This window comes from Dipodomys merriami, unplaced genomic scaffold (assembly GCF_024711535.1).
Source record: "Dipodomys merriami isolate MVZ:Mamm:240054 unplaced genomic scaffold, mDipMer1.0.p SCAF_172, whole genome shotgun sequence".
NCBI lineage: Eukaryota > Metazoa > Chordata > Mammalia > Rodentia > Heteromyidae > Dipodomys > Dipodomys merriami.
The window spans coordinates 904,616-928,589 of NW_027203071.1; the positions used below are offsets into that span (position 1 = coordinate 904,616).

At 38.2% G+C, this 23,974-nt stretch overlaps 1 protein-coding gene and 1 pseudogene across 1 annotated transcript in view; one reads left to right on the forward strand and one right to left on the reverse strand.

Moving 5' to 3' along the window:
* Positions 1-23,974, forward strand: part of CUNH1orf141 (chromosome unknown C1orf141 homolog) — a 44,159-nt gene that overhangs the window by 16,006 nt on the left and 4,179 nt on the right. Inside the window, exon 6 of the mRNA XM_070025750.1 lies at positions 19,921-20,065. Coding sequence (XP_069881851.1) covers positions 19,921-20,065 — 145 coding nt within the window. The remainder of the gene's footprint in view (positions 1-19,920; positions 20,066-23,974) is intronic.
* Positions 11,193-12,340, reverse strand: LOC138829447 (spindlin-1 pseudogene; annotated as a pseudogene).

Sequence of the window (23,974 nt, forward strand, 5' to 3'; positions counted from 1 at the left end):
CCATGCATATGGTGCCAAGCAGCTATCATGAACTGAACAGAATCCTTGGAAACCATGAGCCAAAGCAAACCTTTCCTCCCTTAAGTATCTCATGTCTTTTTTAGTTCTTCTTAAATGTCATCTTTATTTCTCAAGGAACATCTCTAAAATCGGATGTCTGAGACTGTATTTAGTTTTCCCATGTATTTGATTGATAACTGGGCTAGAATTACAAGTTTGAAGAATATTTTTCTCTAAATACTTGAAGACATTGTTCTGTTATCCTAAGTAAATATTACTTTGTAAAGTTCTTGAGCTTTTTTTTTTACAAAAACTCGTGACATATTTTATTGTCTGATCATAACCAGAAATTCCTAAACCAATAATGATTTAGCATCACTTCTGACAAAATAATTATATCTGAAACACCAGGAAAAATGAAATGTTTTAAAATTTAGCATCTTTTGAAATGTATAAAATTGTTCCCACATCAGTAAAACCCAATTTAAATTTTTTTGAATTCCTCTCGATTTGTTAGGTTTTCCTTGATGTTTGCTCTTAGACCCAAAGATCTGATTGCTAGATTTGATTATTATTGAATTTCATACACATTTCAAAAAACAAAGAGCCAAAACCAACTCTGAGAAAGCATTTTTCTAGACAGTGGTAGTCCTTGATTTAAAAAAAAACTGATAGAAAATATGCATAGACATTAACATTTTCAATTTACTAAAGAAATAGACTAACTTTTGTTGCTCACAAAGTACCTGAAAAGAAATGACCCACAAAATTATTTCTGTCATAAAAAAGTTCAGAAGGGATGACATTGATCAAGATACCTTGTACTCATAAATTGCCATGTCAAATTGAAACCCTTTTTTACAACTACTTAAAGATACTGAATAGAGAATGCAATTTAAAAATAAAATCAGTGCTTCATTAGAAAACCATGTGTCATTAGTATATACAATTGAGAGTTTTCCATCTGAAAGGATTTCAGAATGCTCATGTTATACTACAACCCACCCAATAATCCAAGAAGCAATCACCAAGAAATTCCAACATTTTAAAATGCTCATGGCAAGAAACTTATTTGTCCTAAGAAACAGAGCCGTCAGTTACAAATGCAGGATACATCTTGTCCATTATTAATAGTGCTCTGCCCACTACTAATAATAGTGCTCTTCATTTTCACAATGCTTCCAAAATTGTGGGGGCAAAGAAAGAAAATCTTGCATAGAGGCCAGTTTACCACATTATAAACTGAGCTCACCTACCTTCACTGGTTCATTATAAACTGAGCTCACCTACCTTCACTGGTTCATGTTGATTTACTGAAGCCTTGCACCAGCTGCACACAAGACACCACAAAAATATTCACCACTGCCCACTTTCTGTACATTTTGAATACTTCAATATCCATTGATAACTACACGGTTGAAAAAAGTCAGCCACAGAAAATTATTTCAAAAGGTATTCTCCAGAAGGAAAGTTCAAGGAAAACTTCACATAAAAAAAATCAGTTGTGATCAAAATCCAATGAAATAACTTCAATTAGACACAAGGTACTTTGTTGCACAATCTTAGGTAGGAGTAGGGAGAGAGAGAGAGAGAGAGAGAGAGAGAGAGGGAGAGAGAGGGAGGGAGAGGGAGGGAGAGGGAGAGGGAGAGGGAGAGGGAGAGGGAGAGGGAGAGGGAGAGGGAGAGGAGAAAAAAATGAAAATACTCTCACTCTCATGCTCCAAAATAATCAAGAGGTAGATAAGTCTTCCATTTAAAGAAAGGACTCTACATTCAATTCATGTGTAGCAAAATTTTTTAAAAAATCTCTTCCCTCTATGTCCAAGTTCTAGCTGTTTAATAAAGAAGTGGTACGGCTACCAATGCTAGCAATTACAGAAGGCTGGAACCCAACTCTAGATTAAAACTTTTTTTTTAACAACCTTCATGGAAGCTTGCAGAAGCCAGTGTCTTAAATCTGACACCGATTTTGGCAGAAAACGCAGGGAAGTTTTGGCTGTAATCCTGTTGTATCTCCACCAATAGCAGGGCAGTTTTTAAAACTGACTCCAATGCTCAGGGCTGCTGATATTTTATTTTTTTATTTTTTAAATTTCTTTTTTTATTTTACTTTCTTTTTAATTGTGAAGATACTGTACAGAGGAGTTACAATTACACGGGCAAGATAATGAGTACATTTCTTATCAAGCATTGTAGCCTCCTCCTTTGTTTCCCTGCTCCCCCTCCCTGCCCCAGCCACCAAAGTTGTAAAGTTCGTTCTCCACATAACGACTTGTACATCTCATTGTTGCAATGGGTCCACCTGTATCCCTATTTAAACGATTTGTTTTTCCCCTTCCCCTCCACAAATTATACCGACATCAAATACAGTGAAAGCAGGGATATACTGTGGGGGAGGGACATACAAAGCAACAAAGAAATAATCTTATAAATGCATTAGAAACAATCGCATGAAAGAAAAAAAAATATTTGAATACATATCTGAGGGTTCATTTCCCTAACATCAACTTATCTGACCTTTTCTGCTTGACTCAGACATATACTAGATATTGCAAATAAGGGAAACCATGGGACCTATGTTTCTTTGGGCCTGGCTTACTTCACTTAACATAATTTTTTCCAAGTCTTTCCATTTCCTAACAAATGGGGCAATGTCATTCTTTCTGATGGAGGCATAGAATTCCATTGTGTATATATACCACATTTTCTTGATCCATTCATCTACTGAGAAGCATCTGGGTTGGTTCCATAGCTTAGCTATGGTAAATAATGCTGCAATAAACATTGTTGTGCTGGTAGCTTTAGTGTGGTCTTGTTTGTAAACATTTGGGTAAATGCCCAAAAATGGGATTGCTGGGTCATAGGGGAGCTCTATGTGGAGTCTTCTGAGGAGAATCCATACTACTTTCCAAAGTGGTTGAACAAGTTTACACTCCCACCAACAATGCAGTAAGTTTCCCTTCAGTCCACAAGGAAGTTTTGTCTGTAATCCTGCTGTAATCCACCAATAGCAGGGCAGTTTTTAAAACTGACTCCAATGCTCAGGGCTGCTGATATTTTAAAGCAGATAACCTGTAACATGAAACCCCAGCATACTCACTGTCTTGATGATTGTATTGCAATGAGAGTGCATGGGAAGGGACCGCAAATGCTCACAGATCCGCTACCAGTAACAAAGGAAGCGATCAAATATGCTTCATACAAATTCACAACTGCACAAAAATAACAAAGGCATCTGTACACATATACAAAAGGCAAACATACCGAGAACAACTGCCCCTCTTCTTTTTTTCACATAACAGAAGCTTAATAACATCAGTCACAACAAAAGACACTGATTTTTAAAGAAGCAATGATGGTTTATTTGCATGTGCCAGGAAATAGCCTACATATAAATTGCTATAAAAATCATATCACTTTCACATGGAATTCTTTTTTTTTATTTTATTTTATTTGTGAACATACTGTACTGAGGGGTTACAATTACATGGGCAGGATAATGCGTACATTTCTTACCAAGCATTGCAGCCTCCTCCTTTGTTTACCCTTCACATCCCTTCCCAGCCTCCCCCCTCCCCCCCAATCCCAATCCTTCTCCTTCCCCCCCTTCCCCCCCCACCGACTTTGTAAAGCTCGTTTTGGACATGACAACTTGTCCTTCTCATTGTTGCAACAGGTCCACCTGTATCCTTGAACAACTGGTTTTTCCCCATCTCCTCCACAAGTTATACTGACATCAAATATAGTGAAAGCAGGGGTTATACTGTGGGAGAGGGACATACAAAGCAACAAAGAGATAATCTTATAAATGCGTTAGAAACACATGCATGAAAGAAAAAAACGTTAAAATACATATCTAAGGGTTCATTTTCCTAACATCACATTATCTGACCTTTTCCGCTTGACTCATACATATACTAGATATTGCAAATAAGAGAAACCATGGGACCTATGTTTCTTTGGGCCTGGCTTACTTCACTTAATATAATTTTTTCCAAGTTTTTCCATTTCCTAACAAATGGGGCAATGTCATTCTTTCTGATGGAGGCATAGAATTCCATTGTGTATATATACCACATTTTCTTGATCCATTCATCTACTGAGGGGCATCTGGGTTGGTTCCATAGCTTAGCTATGGTAAATAATGCTGCAATAAACATTGTTGTGCTGGTAGCTTTAGTGTGGTCTTGTTTGTAAACATTTGGGTAAATGCCCAAAAGTGGGATTGCTGGGTCATAGGGGAGTTCTATGTGAAGTCTTTTGAGGAACCTCCATACTGCTTTCCAAAGTGGTTGAACAAGTTTACATTCCCACCAACAATGAAGTAAGGTTCCTTTCTGTCCACATCCCCTCCAGCATCTGTTGTTGTTAGAGTTCTTGATTTTTGCCACTCTAACTGGGGTGAGGTGATATCTCAATGTTGTTTTGATTTGCATTTCTTTTATGGCTAGGGATGTTGAACATTTCTTCATGTGTCTATTGGCCATCCTTTTTTCTTCTTCAGAGAAGTTGCTCTTTAAGTCTTTAGCCCACTTATTTATTGGGCAGTTGTTTCTTTGAGGATTTGTTGTTGGGGGGTTTAATTTTTTGAGTTCCAAGTATATTTTAGATATGAGACCCTTGTTTGTTGTATGGCTAGTGAAGATCTTCTCCCAATCTGTGGGCTTTCTATTGATCTTGCTAGCTATGTCATTTGCCCTGCAGAAGCTCTGCAACTTTATGCAATCCCATTTGTCCAACCTTTCTTTGATTTGTTGTGTTTCCGGGTCTCTATTCAAAAAATTTCGGCCTGAGCCAAGGAGACCTAGGGTTTCTCCTATTCCATCCTGTAATGTTTTCAGAGTGTCTGCTTTGACTTCAAGGTCTTTGATCCATTTGGAGTTGATTCTGGTGCAGGGTGATATATAAGGATCTAGCTTTAGTTTTCTACATGTAGTTAACCAATTTTGACAGCACCATTTACTGAAGAGGCTGTTTTTCTTCCATTTTACGTGGAATTCTTTAGAATTCAGCTTAAGTGAGCTTTGGAAATGGAATGCTTTGTATGGTTGAACACCATGAATGTCTAAATTTTAGGAAGCATCAGATTCTGGTTGTGTGCCCTTCACTAGTTTCCCATCTTTGACTTCCACGTTTTGGCCTTTTCAAACCCATATTTTGCACTTCTGAAGACAAGTATGGCTTCCAAAATTTCTTCATTGGTGTTCATCACAAATGGACCATGTTGGACAACTGGGTCTCTTAATGGCTCCCCAGCAATTAGGACAAAGTGGCATCTCTCTGGATCCTTCTTCTCTACCTGGACATTGTCACCTTCTCCAAGTACTGCTGTGTGATGAGTTTCTATTTTTTGTTGTGCATCATCAGGCCCAATATACACATCTCCTGATATGGTATAAATGAAACTTGTCCACCCTTTAGGAATGGGCTGAGAATGCTTTGCTCCTTGGGCCAACTCGAAGTCCAAATATAAGGTTGGTGTGCGAGTGTAAACCTTAGACTATAGGTCTCCTGGGTTCATTTTACCAACATGTCCACAGAAGTCTTCGTGGGCCATACTCCCTCCTTCCAGAAGGTAAGATACTGTTTCAAAACCTCTATGTGGGTGATCAGGAAATCCACCTGGTCTCCCGCCTTTAAATTCATCAAACAGTAAGAATGGGTCCAGATTTTTTAACTCTGGTCGGCCAATGCTGCTGCGGACCCGTGCTCCAACCCCTTCCGACGGCTCCCCACTGAGCACTCACAGGGTAACCTTCTTGGAGGATCCCATGCCAGGGGATGTTGAGCCTCTGAGCCGCGTGGATTCTCCTGCTGCGCCCTCCACCTCTCCTGCACCAGCTCTTGCTGCCTGTGGGTCTTTGCACCTCCGTGTGAAGTCAGTTCTTGAGCTTTTTAAGTGACCTCCTTTTCCTGGAAACCTTTAGGACTTTCTCTTTATCGCTATTGCTCTGGAATATCTTGAGGATGTGCCTAAGTATGGTCATTTTACTTCATTTTATTCTGTTCAGTGATCAGTGGACCCTGACATATTTCTTTAGGTTTCCTCCCTCCCCCACAAATGTCCTTCCGTTATTTCTTTGGCACATTTCTTTTGAAAAATTGTATTTTATTGTAAAGATGCTGTACAGAGGAGTTACAGTTACATGAGTAAGGTAATGAGTACATTTCTTGTCAAGCATTGCTACCCCCTCCTTTGTTTTTCTCTTACTGTTCCTTCCCTCCCCCCCCCAACTCCTCCCCCGCCTCCAAAGTTGTAAAGTTCATTTCCAATTTAGTGTCTTGTGAGTCTCATTGTTGCAATGGGTCATCCTGTGTCCTTGTTTCAGCATTTTGTTATTCCCCTTCCCCTCCACAAATTAGATAAATGTATATACAAGATGCAGGATACCAAAACCAAATACAGTGACAACAGAGGATATACCATAGGGGGAAGAACATACAAAAGAAACAAAAAAAAAAATCACATAGTACATTAATAACAACAATAACAAAGGAAAACCTCTTGTGTCCATATCTTGGGGTCCATTTCACTTAGCATCATCTTATATGGTCATATGTACATAGCTTTTGAGCTTTTCTACTCATCTGATAAGATTATCCTAGGCCTATACTAATTATTGTGAGCAAGAAAAACCCATGGGACCTAGATTTCTTTGGTTTGGCTTACTTTACTTAATATGATTTTTTCCCAAGTCTTTCCATTTCCCAACAAATGGGGTGGTGTTATTCTTTCTGATAGAAGCAGAGAATTCCATTGTATTTATATGCCACATTTTCTTGATCCATTCATCTACCCAGGGACATCTGGGTTGTTTTTGTATCTTAGCTATGGTGAATAATGCTGCGATAAACATAGTTGTGCTCGTAGCGTTAATATGGTCTTGTTAGTTATCACTGGGGTAAATGCCCAGAAGTGGGATTGCTGGGGCATAGGGGGGCTCTATGAGTTGTCTTTTGAGGAACCTCTATATTGCTTTCCAGAATGGTTTAACAAGTTCACACTCCCACCACAGTGCAGTAGAGTTCCCTTTTGGCCACATCCCCTCCAGCATCTGTTATTAGATTTCTTGATTATAGCCTTTATCAAAGGTTTTTTAGTCTAGAATTAATTTAAAGCAGCTCCCTGCACCTTTACATGTGAGCTAGAGTAACTGGAACATGGGAGAGAGAGAAGCTGGTTCAGAAATTCCATAGGCAGATGTTGTTAGCTTGGCTTTTGTTAAGTGTTTTCCAATTTCTATCCTTCAGACCTTCCACCTAAGCAGGGTTTTGTTGTACAGGCAGATACATAGTTTAGGAGTTCTGCTGGACTAGACTTGAAGCTTCAGTTATCTTCATGTATTTCTCTCACCTACCCCCCCCCCCACCTTCCCAACCTAATATACATGGTCTAATCCTAGGTCTCAGTCTCCTGAGTAGATAGGATCACAGGTATGAGCCATCTGGCTCTCTGGATGGAATTTTTTGAGTGTGTGCTAGTCCTGGAGCCTTGGAACTGGCTCTGTGCATTTATATTCAAGGTTAGCACTTTACACTTGAGCCATAGCTCCACTTCTGGCTTTTTGATGGTTAATTGGAACTAAGAGTCTCACAGACTTTCCTGCCTGGGCTGGTTTTGAACTGCATTCCTCAGATCTCATCCTCCTGAGTAGCTAGGATTACAAGTGTGAGCCACTTGTGCCCAGCTCCTTATAAATGTTTCAAGCAGTTAGACGTGCTGATTAAAATGGTAATCCCCAGGTTTTTTTTTCTTAAAATACTAAATAAATGATGGTGATGTTATATTTTTGGTCAATTTGATAAACAGTTCCACTTTTCCCTATGATTGCTTCTTAGAGATAGATGCTTTAGAAGAATGCTGTAGAATTTCCAATAGTTGGAGTTTTCATAGATACATAACAGTAATTGATTTCTAATTTAATTCCATTATTATCAGAAAATATTCTGTAATATTTCTTCTTTTCTTCTTACCTTCATTCCTTCCTTTCTCTTCTTGTGTTCTATCCATTTCACCCTCCCTTCTCTCCTTCTCTTCTTCCTTCCCTCCTTCCTTCCTTCTTTCCTTCCTACCTTCTTTCCTTCCTTTTCTTCTTCTTTCATAGTTTTTTCCTTATGGCACTGGAGATTGAATTTAGGGTTTGCACTTGCTAAGCCACTGCCTTACAACTTAAGCCATATACTCAGCTCTTTTGCTTTTGTTTTTCAGATAGGGTTTGACTAACGTTGCTCTGGCTGACCCTACATTCCTTATCTTGCCTCAGCCTCCCAAGTAACGTGGATTACAGGACTACTGCTGTAGTTATTGTTCTACTGTTTCTGTTTCCCCTTTCCTGCCTTCTTTTGAATTATCTAAATGCATATGAAATTTTTATTTTAAATTTCTATTTGTTTTTATTTGCTTCTCTTTGAGTTTTTACTGGTTTCTGTACACATTAAAATATGCATCATCTAACTTGTTCACAATTTGCTCTGAGTAAAATTATACTTTATATAAATATATAAAACCTTTTAAGTTATATAGATCTATATATGATCCCCATCCTTTTTCATATATTACTCTGAACTCTATAAGACTATATATATATATTTACATATATATATTTGCATTCAACAGTCCTATGTACTTTAAAATAAGCAAGTCAAAACCCAGATCTAATTGCTCCAGTCATTTCTGAAGTTTCCCTTCTGCCTCAGTACTGGCATTTCAATTTAGGGCCTTATGCTAACTAAGCAAGTGATCCACCAAGTGAGCAATGCTGCCAGTTCTTAAAGATATACATGTGTGTGTGTGTGTGTGTGTGTGTGTGTGTGTGTGTGTCTGTGTCTGTGTCTGTGTCTGTCTGTGTGTGCCAGTACTCAGAGCTACTTCTGGCTTTGTGTTGTTTAAGTGGATATAGTCTCAAATTTGCCTGACCAGACGGGCTTCAAACTGTAATCCTCAGATCTCAGCCTCTTGAGTAGCTAGGATTATAGGTGTGAGATAGCAGGGCCCAACTCTTGAAGGAAATTTTTTGCTTGATATAAAATTCTAGCTGAGTTTATATGGCTGACAGACATTTTTCTTTCAGCACATTACTGTTCCAGAATCCACTGACTATTGTGGGTCCTGTTTTTTGTAGGTTCCTAATGATTAGCCTGGGGCTATGTTGACTGTTGTTCTTCTGTGTGTAACTTCTTGCTTTTCTCTTGCTGCTCTAAGGATTTGTTTCAAAAACTTGACTAGATGCCTAACTATGGTTTTCTGTAATCACCAGCCAAAAATCCTAGTTAATGACATTGTGCTGGTTTATGTCATGACCTACCACCACTATTATTTACAAAGGGGGTGGGGAACCCTGGGAAATTCTGATTCAGAGTGACCTAGCAATTCCTTATCATATTACCCTCCCACAGATAAAAACATAGCTGGACAAAATACACACACACACACACACACACACACACACTTTAAATGCCCTGGAGTCAACAAAAAAAAAAGGAAAAATGAAACTTGAAATAACTGACTTGGAAGGGTTCGTGAAGTTATATTTTTATAGCTTTTATAGCATGATCGTAGGCTACAAGTTGACACTGAATAATCTGATAGAAAAGTCATGTTTTTTTCTGGTCCGGCCAGAAAAATACCAAAAGACAAAGTTCAGACCCACCGAAACTGCTAGAAAGTAAGTAAGGAATATAGAAAGAAGAAAAGCAAAGGGAAACTTTATGGCCAACTTTGGAATCCTACATATTTAGGAAAACTGCAAATAGCTAGTGAACAATAAAACAGCTGAACTGAAATTTAAGCTACTGTTTAAATAGTCATTTGATATTTTCAACCCAGTCAGGTGATTGGTTATAAAAAAAGAATAATCAATATTCTCTGTAAGCTATTAGGTATCCATAGTCCCCATCATATCATTTCTTGGCTTCTTGACCAGGTATGAGATTGCTCATACCTGTGAGCAGCTGTGGGAAGTACTTCTGAGAAGGCTGAGATATGAGGATCATGGTTGGAAGCCAGGCTGGGCATTGTCACCAAGTAACTACCAAAAAAAACACCCCAAAACAAACAAACAAGAAACAGAAAAAGAGCTGTGGCCCAAGTGGTAGAGCATTCACTTTGAGCAGAATGCCCAGGCCCTGAGTTCAAGCCTGTGACTGGCACACACACACACACACACAATAGTAATAAAAAATCCAGGATATTGAAATCTAGTCTCAACAATAAAACAAGATTAATCCTTAATGACCCAGATATTGGAATAACTTATAAACAGCCACTTGGTGGAAAAAGAAAACTATATTGATAGTGAATGGGAAATTGGAAATCTTGTAAAAAGTATAAATTTTTGAAAATGTAAACAGTAGCACTCAAAAAGTTCTATACCTGAAATTTAAAAATTCCCTGGCTGAGCTAAAACAAAATGGAAATGTGTGAGGAGAGAGGAATCATAAAGACAGAAAAAGATGTGTGAAAAATAAAAAGATATTTAGAAACTTGTACAGCATTAATGAAAGGTCTGACATGTGTGATAGAGAGAGAAGAGAGGAAGAATGAGGTTAAAAAAAAATTGAAGAAATGAGGGTCAGACATTTATCTAGTAACAGACACAAATTATGATATTCCAGACACACAAAATCCTGAGTTCAAATCCCCAGTATGGTGAAAAGAGAAAAAGCTATTGAGATCCAATTTTTCCTTAAATTATTAAAAATTCTGCCCATGAGTTAGAGTGTTAATTTTGATACACATATATTGTAGTTATCAAATAAAAAATTAGCATGCACATAATCTTAAACATTGTGTGGCAGGAATACTCAAAATCCTTTCTGCTAACAATTTTGAAATGTATAGTGAATTATCCTTAGCTATTGTCATCCTATTGTTCTATTGAACAGTAGAACTTAATTCTATTTATTAATTAATCAGTGTATTGGTGCTGGTGATCAAATCCCAGGGCCTTGCCCATGCTAAGTGCTCACTACTACTTCACTACACATCTGGTCCTCTGTGTGTGTGTGTGTTTAGACAGTTACACACCTCTCCGCAAAGGGACTAATACCCACGCTTACACTGGGGTGGCAGAATAATACGGTAATTACGGAAAAGGAGAAATGTTTAGACACATGAGCTTAACTTTTGTCAGACTTACCAGCAACTCCCTGCTCAGACAAGACTTCTCACAAGAGACCATTCTCACACAGAATTAGTTGTGCTCACATCAATCTTTACTATTCATAACAAAACTAGTTCTACTACTAGCGGAGATGGTGGGACATTTCATCTTTCCTTCAACCGAAAGGCCGCCAAGACTTTATAGATATATATAAATATAAAAAAAAAGTCAAGTTATACGTGTGAGAGTCCCACAGAGCTTGGCAGCCTTTGTCGATGGACGGTTAGCACTGTTTCACCAAATCGTAGACGTAGACGTGGTAATCATCATCGAACTTGATGAAGCACATGGACGGCTTGGCTTTCACCTGATGAATGACCATGCCAATGTTTCTCGAGCCGTCCGTTTTCTCGCATCGCAGCCGTTTGCCTTTCATGCTGTCCACAATCGCCAGCTCCCTGGGCGTCGGCAGCGACTCAATCGAGTCGGGCATGATGTAAAGGTCGCCGGCCCGGTAGTCATCCAGGAGCTGGTACGTGTACAAAATGGGGTCTTTCTCGTAGGTGATGTAAAACCACGTGTTCATATCGGGCACCCGCGCCAGAACCACTCCCTTCCACTCGTGTCTGGAGCCATCCTCCGCCTCGAACACGTGCTTCACCGTCTTGCCAATCATGGCGTCGGCTAACCGGGCTAAGTGCTGGTCGCTGATGCGAGACGCGGCCTCCCGGTCGGGGAGGATCTTGAGGGCGCACACGTTCTCATCGTTGCTCAGCTCCAGTCCGTACACGCAGTGGAACCCGTCGTACTTGATCAGGTACAAGGAAGGGCTCACGAGCACCTGGTTCAGGATGGTCCCCGTCCACTGCGACACCAGGCCGTCGTCCTCCCGCCAGCCGTGCTCGATCCTGCGGCCCACCATGCTCCGGGAAGGCTTGCGCTTTCCGGTGGTGAAGCGGCGCTTCCGGCGAGACTTCCTCTTCTGGTGGGTAGACATGCCAGGAGGCCCCGTGGCTACCAGCCCGGCACGGCGAGCCAGAGGGCTGTTCCCATCAGGTCTCCATGTCTTGAAGCAGCAGAGCCGCTTGACTGGGGTGGGGAAGCAACGTCAGTCACTTCCGTGGTCACTTCCGTGGCTCCCTCGCACTCCCGACCCCGCCACGGCCTCGCCTCGCTGCTGCTCCCAGCCTGGGCCTCAGCTGCCTCGCCTGTCCCGCCTGGCCGGCCAACTGCCACTGCGCAGGCGCCCAACTGTACCCGGCCTCCTGCCCTCCTCCAACCGCCCCCGCCCCACGCTCCCGGCATCCCTCCCCGAACCCGCGCTTCTGCTACAGGAGGGGTCTGTCTGTCTGTGCCTGGCTTGGATGTCCTCCCTGACACACATGATCAGATTTTCATCTTTTTGTGCAGTCATAAAACTGGAATATATGATTTCTATGTAAACACAGAGACATATGTATATATTCACACATAAACTGTGTATACATGATGTATATGCATACATTATTCATAGTCCACTAGGTATATATATAAAACACATTTTCTTTATGTAAATCCTGAGGTTCATTACCTATTTTGGCTATGAAGAATAGTGCCATGGTATACATAAAAGCATAGATACCTTTTCAACACAGTGATTTTCTTTAGATGCAGCCATAATATTGGCATCTTATATATGCTACATATGCAGACACACACATATATGTACACATTCACTGTGTGTACGCTATGTCTATGTGTATATTATTCATATTCCACTTTGTATACAGCATATTTTTATCCACATCTATCTCTAACTTCTGAGGTTAATTCTGTATCTTGGTTCTTAAAGGTAGTGCCGTGCTGCTGGGCGCTGGTGGCACACACCTGTAATCCTAACTATTCAGGAGGCTAAGATCCAAGGACCACAGTTCAAACCCAGCCTTGGTAGGAAAGGCCATGAGACTGTCATCTTCAATTAGTCACCAGAGAACCAGTAGTGAAGCTGTGGTCCAAAGTGGTAGAATGCTAGCCTTTAGCAAATAGTTCAGGGACAGTGCCCAAGCCCCATGACAAAAATAAAACAAAACAAAAACAACACACTGATTTTTTATTTCACACTTTTCAACACACTGATTTTTTATTTCCTTACCTTTGAAAATTATAACCGGTAGTTGGGTTGCTAGATCGTATTGTACCTCTTGCCCGCCTCCCCCTGAGGACACTCCATATTATTTTCCATAATGGCTATACTAATTTACATTCCCAGCAACAGTAGACATGAATCACTCATCAGAACTTTTTGAAGATCTTTCTTATGGTAGTCATTTTACCTGATGAGAAGATACTGCATTACTGTAGTTTTGATTTGCGCTTCCCAGATAAACAAAATGCTGGTGTTTTTTAATATGACCCACAGGCTCTTTGTATGTCTTATTTTGGGAAATGTCTCGTTAGATCATTTGCCTACTTTTAATTGGTTTAGATTTTTGTGTGTTTTGTTTTTCCTGTTAAGTTCTGTACATATTTGAGATATTAGTCCCTTGTTGAATGATTGATGACCAAGTATATTTTCCCATTCTGTAAGCTATCTTTTTGTTCTGTTGTTTACTTTGCTATGCAGAAGCAGCAATTAGGTAGAAGTAGGTTCTTTTTCCTTTCCTTTTTATTTTTCAGTACTAGAGATTGAATTCAAGGCCTTGCCCTTAGTAGACAGATGTTCTACCACTTGAGCCATGTCTCCAGACCCCTGTTTATGTGTTTTGTTAGCTGTGCTTTTTTTTTTTTTTTTTAATCTGTCATGGGGCCTCAACTCTGGGCCTGGGTGCTGTCCCTCAGCTCTTCAACTCAAGGCTAGCACTTTACCACTTGAACCACTGTGCCACTTCCAGCTTTTTCTGCTTATGTGCTGCTGAAGAATTGAACTCAGGGCCTCATGCATGCAAGGCAAGCACTACCACTGACCACTTTCCAGCCCCTTAGCTGTGCTTTTGAAGTCTTCTTTTTTTTTAAATCTTTGCTCATACTAATATCTTGAAATGTTTCCTAATGTTTTCTGCTAGTAGTTTCATAGTTTCATGTCTTGCATTTAAATATCTGATCCTTTTTTTTCCCCTTTGATAGTACTGGGGTTTGAACTTAAGAGCCTCATGCTGGATTTTTTTTTCTTTTGCTGGTCCTGGCCTGAGCTTCTTTTGCTCAAGGCTAGCACTTTACCACTTAAGTCACACTCCTCCATCTCTGTCTTTTTGGCAACTTATCAGAGAGGCTCCAGACTTTTCTGTCCTGGTTGGCTTTGAGCCATGATCTTCAGATCTTAGCCTCCTGAGTAGCTAGGATTACAGGCATGAGTCACCAGTGTCCAGCATGCCATATTTTTGAGACAGGCTCTCACTTCTTGCCCAAACAGGTTCCTGGCTTCCTGTAGTTGCTAGACCACAGGCATATGCCACCACATCCAGCTTGCTTCATTGAGACTCTGCTTCCTAGACTAGTCTGTAACAGCAATCCTGTCAATTTCAGCTTTCCATGTACCAGTTTTTATTAGGTTATCCTTTTCCTTTCCTGGACCCTTTTTCCTTTCCACTGAACTCAACAATGAATGAAGAAGGTGTTTTGTGAACATTTCTGCCTGGGCTGGCCAAAAATTATAATCCTCCCATTCCTAGTCCCCAAGTAGCTTGGATTTACAGGCATAAGGCACTGGCACTTGGTTAGTCTTTAATCTTATTCTACTGTGATTTTGTCTAGTTTTGCTCTACATATGTATATTAAGTTTTTTCCACACCACTTATTAAAGAGATTTTCCTTTTTCTAATATGTTGTTATTGGCATATTTGCTGAAAATCATTTGCTTGTATATAGGTGAACTTACTTCTCAGTTCTCAATTCTGTTCCATTGATTAATTAAACCATGTTATGATTTTTTTGTTTTGGAGATAGGTCTTCTAACTTTATCAGGCTAACATTCAATTTAATGTTTCTTCCTTTGCCTTCCAAGTAACTGAGATTATAATTAGTTCCAGCTTTGTTCGTTTTGCTCAGAATTGCTTTGGCTATTTAGAGCCTTTTATAGACCCATACAAATTTTTGAATGGGTATTTCTCTTTTTGTAAAGAATGTTGTTGGAATTTTGGTAGAGTAACAATGAATTTGTGGATTTCTTTAGGTAGTAGGGATAATTTATTTTTTAATTTAATTTTATTTTATTTGAGAACATACTGTACAGAGGTGCTACAATTACATGGGCAGGATAATGCATACATTTCTTACCAAGCATTGCAGCCTCCTCCTTTGTTTACCCTTCACCTCCCTTCCCCGCCTCCCCCCTCCCCCCACCCAATTATACCCCCCTCCCCCCACCCAATTATACCCCCCTCCCTCCCCACACCGACATTGTAAAGCTGGTTTTGACATGACATTTTGTACTTCTCATTGTTGCAACAGGTCCACCTGAATCCTTAAACGACTTGTTTGTCCCCATCTCCTCCACATGTAGTAGGGATAATTTTTAATGATATTCCAGTCCACAACATGGGTTTTGTGTGTGTGTGTGTGTGTGTGTGTGTGTGTGTGTGTGTGTGTGTATGTGTACATGCACATGTGTATTTGGTGTGTGTATGTTTTTCACTTTTCATTTCCTGGCTTGAATTTATTCCTAGGTAATGTTTTTCCCCCAACTGCAAATGGAATTGCTTCTTGATTTGTGTGTGTGTGTGTGTGTGTGTGTGTGTGTGTGTGTGTGTGTGTGTGTGTGTGTGTATGTGTACACGCGCCTGTCCTGTCCTGAGGCTTGAACTCAGGTCCTGGAAGCTCTCCCTGAACTTCTAGTACTCTACAACTTAAGCCACACCTCCACTGCTGGCATTTTTAATAATTTCTTAGAGATAAGAATTACATGGACTTTCCTGCTCAGCCTGGCTTCTGAGGATCTCAGCCTTCTGAGTGACTAGGTGTGAGCCACTGGTGCCCAGTTTGCCTTCTTTCTTTAAGCCAGTTCATTATCAGTTTGTAGAAATGCTACTTGGAAGATTGAATTCAAGTTAGATTTCACAAGTTAGATAAATGTTCTACAACTGATCTAAATCTCTAGCTGAAATGCTACTAATTTTTGAATGCTGCTTTTGTATTCTATATAACTGAATAATTTTGTCAGTTTGAAGATGTTTCTAGTTAACTTTTTTTAGGTTTTTCTATATAAAACCAAGCCAACTACTCACAAAATCAATTTGACTTCAACCTTTTCGATGTGAATACTTTTTATTTCTTCTCATTGTCTAATGCTCTGGCTAGGATTTTTTAGTACTAAGTTGAATAAGAGTGCTGAAAGTTCCATCTTAGTTTAGGTTTTCCAGGAAAATTTTTCAACCTTTTAAAAATATAGTAATACTGTAGCTCTGGAACTTTGTATATGGCCTTTAATTTCTTAAGGATTTTTTTTTCTAATAAAAAACTCATAATTAGTTGTTGCTTCTCCCTCCCCTGTCTTTTATTTTTCATTTTTTCTTCAAAAAATGTTAACATTAGTTTCCCAACACCAATTAAAGCAATTGTTTCAGCCAGGTGCTGGTGGCTTTGGAGGCTGAGATCTGAGGATTGAGGTTCAAAGCCAGCCCAGGCAGCAAAGCTGGTGAGACTCTTATCTCCAATTAACTGCCAGAAACTGAGCTGTGGCTCAAAGTGGTAGAATGCTGGTCTTGAGCAAAAAAGCTCAGGGACAGTGCCCAAGCCCTGAGTTCAAGCCCCACAACCAATAAAAATTAATAAACAACATAAAGCCATTGTCCCAATTTCAACAATGAGGGACTTTAGAACCATTTACCTCTGAATTTTTAGGTGATGGTCCATTTGGTGGCTGTATTTTTGAGGAAGGAGCCACAGCCCCCCCACCCAATTAGGACACATAACTACCTTTTTCCAGCTAGAATATTATCAGGAGCCACTGAATGCCACATTCTAATTTTTTCTGTATCTATTAAAATGACTGTATGTCTTTTGCCCTTCATTCTGTTAATGTGATTTATTGTGTTTCTAGATTTGTGTATTGTTGAACCAAACTTACATTCCTGGGACAAATTCCAATTGATCATAGGGCATAATCCTTTCTATATGTTGCTAACATCTGTTTGCAGTATTTTGTTAAAATTTTTACATCAATGTTACAGATATTAGCCCATCTTCTCTTTCTTTTCTCCCTTTTCTTTTTCGTTCTTCCTTGCTTCCTTCCTTCATTCCTTCCTTTCTCCTTGATTCTCGTCTTATTTTGTTATAAGAGTAATGTTCACTTCACAGAATGAGTTTGAAGGAATTCACTCTATTTTAAATAGTTGAGATAATTTATAAGGAATTGGTAGTATTTATTTTTAAATGTTTGATAGAATTCAACAGTGAAGCTGAATTTCTATTTAATACAAGATGGCTTCAAACTCATTACATATGAGATAAATACCTATTATATTATTAGATTGTTTATTTGACATTTTTCTAATTTTTAATTACTGCTCTTCTGTATCCCATAGCTTTTTAATATTTTGTGTTTCCATTTTAATTTCTTTAAAATTTTTTAAATTGTCTTTTAAATTCCTTCACTGCCCCATTGTTCATCCAGGAGCATGTGGTTTAATTTCCAACCACAGTTTCCAAGGTTGTTCTTGCTATTGATTTTTATTTTGATTCTATTGTGGTCAGAGAAGATATATGCTATGACATTGAGTTTTTGAAATTTGCTGAGACTTATTTTGTGGCATTACTAACACATGATCTATTCTGGAGAATGTTCCATGTGCTTCTGAGAATGTTTTTCCAATATTTGGATGGAATGTCCTATATATTTAGATGTCTATTAAGTCCATTTGGTCTATAGTATGGTTCATCTTTGATATTTCTTTATTGATTTTCTGCCTCATCTTTCCATTGTTGAAAGCAAAGTGTTAGTTCCAAACTTCTTTTTTTTACTGCATTGGATGGCTTCTTTAGTCTTTTCACCTACTTTGTTTAAGGAAATACTTGTGCACTTACTGGGCATAGTGGTGCATGAATTTAAGAGCAGCCTTATCTATGTAGAGAAACTGTCTCAAACAAAGAACTACTAGTATACACAAAATTCTAATCCTTTCTTTAAAATTTTTTATTGTTATTGTGATATACAGAAGGTTACAGTTACATAAATCAGGTAAAGAGTACATTTGTTTTAGGACAATGTCACCTGTTCCCTCCTTCTCTCCCAGTTTTCCCTCCCATCTCCACCCAGAAATTGTTTAGTTCATTTGCAACATAGTATCTAGTGAATATTACTGCTGCATTCGTTCACTGTTCTCTCCATTTCTGTGCCTCTTTTTACCCTACCAAACAAAATTCTAATTCTTATTAAAATTGCAATATTTTTAAATGATAAAGTTGTTTTGTTTATCCTTTAAGGCATCCATTTTCTTTCTATCTTATAACTCTCCTTCTTACCTACTCAAATTTACCTTTTCCACTCAGTGAATAATGAATGAATGCTTCCATACTTTAAATATGCATTTTTTCCAAATCATCTTAGGAACGCTCCTGACTTATGTGGTGGGCCTCTCCTGAAATGCCATCATCACCAAGTCTTAATATTATGTTCTTACATTGCTGTGAAGCATTTTCTGCCTATTCTAGCCCTCATTGGTATGCATCTCTTCTTGAGTGTTCCTCATTTGCTGTTTATCAGCCATTATACTATGTACTATTGCTTTGTGTCTGCTAATAATATCCAGTCAATAAAATGCAGCTGCTGTAAAGCCGAGATTTTTGGTACAGGTCTTGTTTTTATTTCAAACTATTCAGTAGTAAATACATTATGTGCTATTTTGAAAAAAATTGTGGGCCTTGAATACTTATTTTGCTAGTTGATAAGAGTTGCAAGTTATATAGCTCATATTTACATATAGTTGCACATATATATATTGATTATCTATATATCTATAGTTTAGTACAAGCATATGTACTTTATTTGAAACACTACCCTAGGAAAAGCTGGATCTTTTTTTAAAATATGTTTTTTTATTGTAAAACTACTGTACAGAGAGGTTACAGTTACATGAGCAAGGTAATCAGTACCTTTCCTAGCAAGCATTGTTACCTCTTCCTTTGTTTTTCTCTTCAAATACCTTCCCTCCCATCTCCACAACTACATTCCCCCCTCTCCCCGCCCCGCTTCCACCTAAATTGTAAGATTTGTTTTTCAACATAGTGTCTTGTGCATCTCATTGTTACAATGGGTCAACCTGTATCCCTACTTAAGCATTTTTTTACCCTTCCCCTCCCAAAATTAGAAAAATGTATATACAAGATGCAGGGCACCAACATCAAATACAGTGAAAACAGGGATTATACCATGGGCGAGGAACATACAAAGAAACAAAAAAATCACATGGTACATTATAAATATGGAAAAGCTGGATCTTTTTTTCACAGTTTCTCCTTTGTTCCAAACTCTTCTGCTGTATTTACTCTGTAATAGAGAAAGAAAAGTAGAGTGCTTTTTCCTTCCTTTCAATATTTGGACTTTAGACATTACTTCTATTTGGAGGGGGAAAAATTAAGATTAAAAAGAGCAAATTTAGAGACAGAGAAAATAAGAGTAAAAAGTGTGGGTAAATCTTCTAATTTTGTTTCTTCATCCAGAAAGTGGTAATGATAACATGTACTTCAAAGGTTTTTTTGAGAATTAAATAAGATATTTGGGTGAATTTAAAGAACCAGATAGTAGTTAGCAAAATTAAATAACCTAAATGTGGATAATCAAGTGGAATTATGTGCACATGAAAATAAATAACTTCTGAAATAATTTTCCCTTTTTCATTATGCTTAGGCAGAAAATGCACAGCCCTTTTGTTTTAAATATTCTGAGTATAACCGAAGATGGAAAAGAAAAACAGATTATACCATCTTGTCTCCTGTAGTCAGCAATCAATCAACTGCTTATACAAAAGGAAAAGACTATAATCCATTTATAGGTATACAAATTGCATATTTTAATATAATAATTGAAATTGAACTGCACCTAAACTTAGAATGTAACCATTAAGAAAATCACTTACTAAAATATAAATCAGCATTTGATGGTACTGCTATAATATCATTACTTAATACCATCTAAAGACTGCCTATTGCAAAAATGCTTAGTGAGTTATAGAAGGCCTTCCATTCTATCTATTAACCTAGCCACACCATGCTGGTTTTATTAACACTCTTCTTAATACTGTAGGATTTCATCCAGTCTGTTTCTGAGCCATCAAAGTCTTTCATATTTAACAGAGTTTTGCCTGTGTTTGAAAAATAATCTGACAAGATGGCTTAAACAATAAAGGTATTCATTTCACCAAATATCAAGAAGTTTCAGTAAGCTTAGCAGGTCCAGGACTGATTAATCCATAGGCTTAATTATTTCATCAGCCAGATGTGGTGGCACACATGAATAATCTCAGTATGGAGAAGTTTGAGGCAGGAGGACCTTGAATTTTAAGCCACCTTGAATTACTTATAAGGTTTGCACACTATATATAGTGAGACTTTGTTTCAAAACAGGGAAAAGGTGGATGGATTAATAGACACACTAACAGAATTAACAGTTCTTCCATCTTTTCTCAGCTGACTTAACCAATACCTTATTCAAGCCTTGTTGTTTTGATGTCTACCACTATTGAAGATAACTGTGGATGACAGCACCCACTAAAACAGAAAAAAAAAAACCGTCTATTCCTTTCTAAAAATGAGGAAAGTGTTTCCCACAAAGATTTATCTTTTCATGGCTAGAAGAGCTTCAGACAGCCACATTTATGCCAGCAATTCAGGACTAGCTTAGATCAGTTTTTTCCAACTTGTTTTTTTTTTTTTTTTGGCCAGTCCTGGGGCTTGAACTCAGGGCCTGGGCACTGTCCATGAGTTTCTTTTGCTCAAGGCTATGAGGAATCAAACCCAGGGCTTCATGCATACAAGGCAAGCACCTTACCACTGAGCCACATTCCAAGTCCGTTTTTCCAACTTTTAAAACAGCTCATAGTAAGCTGAATGCCAGTAGTTTAAGCCACTGCTCAAGAGGCTGAGATCAGAGGATCACTGTTCAAAGCCAAGAAAGAAAGCCCATGAGATTTTTATCTCCAATTAACCACTAAAAAGGTAGAAGTGGAGATGTGTCTTAAATGATAGAACACCAGCTTTGAGCATAAAAGCTAGGGGCAGCAGCATCCAGGTCCAGAGTTTAAACCCCAGTGTTAGCACGTGTGCACGCACGCGCGCACGTGCGCGCGTACACACACACACACGCAACAATTCATAGTAAGCAATGCTTTTTATATCATGACCTAATATGCATTAAATTTTACATCAAGAATACAAAAGATATATATATGTCTATGCCATAAAAAATAACTTATGGAGTCCTAATTATCTTTCTCTCCACTACTTTTGAACTTGATCACCATATTTTTGCATTTTGCATAGTTATTACTTAGAATCTATGTGACATAGTCCACCATACTTTATTCTATTTCATTTTTTAAAAGATATACTAAGCCAGGTGCTGCTGGCTTGTAACCCTAGCTACTCAGGGTGCTGAGATCTGAGGATTATGGTTCAAAGCCAGCCTGGGCAGGAAAGTCTGTGAGATTCTTATCTCAATTAATCACTGGAAAACTGGAAGTAATGTTGTGGTTCAAAGTGGTAGAGCACTAGCCTTGGGTTAAAAATCTCAGGGACAGTGCCCAGGCCCTGAGTTCAAGCACAGGAATGACCAAAAAAAAATATACTGAGGGTGACACTGTCCAAAAATAAATGCATTCTTGGGCTGGGAAGGTGGTTCAGTGGTATAGTACTTTCCTTGCATACATGAGGCCCTGGGGTCAATTCTTCAGCACCACATAAGCAGAAAAAGCTGGAAGTGGTGCTGTGGCTCAAGTGGTAGAGCACTAGCCTTGAGCTGAAGTGCTGAGGGACAGTGCCCAAGCCTAGAATCAGGCCCCACGACCGACCAAAAAAAGAAAAAAAGAAATGTATTATTTACCTGATTCGTGTAACTGTCACCCCTTTATAAAGCACTTTTATAATAACAACAAAAGCTTTTTAAGATAGACTGATAGTTGTAACATAAACTTCATCACTTGTGAGAGCGAAGTCTTGAAAGGATAATTGACAACTGAAGAGACAAAGTAGGATTCCCTTGGAACTGTTTTTGGAACTGTGCTGTAAGGATGAATGTGCAAAGAAAAACTACAACCTCATTAAGCACCCCTGAGCCATAGATCTTCTTTTTACTAAAGTCTCCCCAGACTGACTTGCTTGCTACGAGAGAACAAAACAATGAAATCCAAGGAACATCTTGTGTGTAAATGGGCAGAGTATCATGAAAAGGTTAGAGTCATGAAAAGGTTCCACAAAATATGTAGTACACAAAAGCAAATTTCCAAGTGGTTTTTCTAGAGGTCCATCTTTCTTAGCAGTTCACTCAGCTGACAACAAGTTAACAGAGTCTAGATTTACACATTAACTTCTAAGAGGAGATTTAAGGGTCCAGGTAAATAAGAAGCTCAGCCAACACAATATTTACTCCTATAGGTTTGGGACAGAACAGCAAGCCCAAATTCAAGAGATTTCATGTAGTTAATCAGGGTTAGGTAACTAGAAAACTGTGTAAAACTTTTGTTGCCAAAAAAATGAAAGATATTCAAAAAGATGGCTGATAGTCACATTCTGGCAGAAACAGGAGGAGAGAATTGGGACAAAACTTCAATACAAAAAATTATTAATGCGAGCTTTGTATAATTTCTATAAGATCTGAAAATGTAATAGACAGTTTAAGGGTGAGATCATACTAAAAGAGTGAAAATATTTTCATGTAAATATTGCCACTACAAAATTTTGAATTATATTTATAGCAGCAAAATATAGAATTAAGAGCAAATAGAGTAAAACATCAGAAGAGCAGAATTACAAAATCCAAACTGAATCTAATGGAAGAAGACAAAAATATGACTAGATTAGACAAAATTACTACCTTGGCAATGAGATATCTATCACTAAGTTGACCAGTGTGTTTGAAGGAAAAAAAAAACAGAATGAATTGAATGACAGAAAAAGGGACATGGAAAAATTCTTGGAATAATAGACATTCACTCTTTCTTGATTTATATGCTCATCAATTGAACATTTAAAATGTGTACATTTTATTGTATGTAAATAATATCTCAGTGAAGCAAAGTTAAAACAAAAAAAATCTAACATTGAAGAAGTCTTAAAATACCAAGAATGAAAGTTCTTAAAGCAACTGAGGAAAGAGGTTATACAAGTGCAGCAAACACTTTGATTGCATGGAACATACAAAATAAGATTTGTCTTAAGGTCAATAATAATTAAGTATATAATATAATTTATAAAATTCTGTGTTCATTGCTGTCTGTTGTATAGTGCTATCTGTGTTTGCTTTTGTTTTCTTGGATTACATCTTTTGGTAATTCAGTGTGGATCTATTCATTCTTTCAAGATGCTCTGTTTTCATTTTGTGTATATGAAGTGCTTTATTTAGCTATCAGTATTAAATGGTATAGGACAAATAGTATTAAAGAAATGTTTTTTATGTCATGGAGGAAAGTTTGGAAAGTACTGGAATAAATTTCTTAGGGGCCAAGCAAAAAGTTATATTTTTTGTTAATAGCACATGTCTGTACAGTGGAGTGGTCACCAGGTATATCTGGAAGAGTTCATCCTTGGACAAGATATAATTGCTGTCTTTTAATCTAATTCTCTCAGATAGAAGGGATACCTACCTATAGTGTTTAACTTTCTCAGGTTTCCTACTGGTCCATATTGACTTGATATATCAGATAGACTTGAAAATTTTAGAATTGTCTTTTGCCACAAAAATTCTTTAA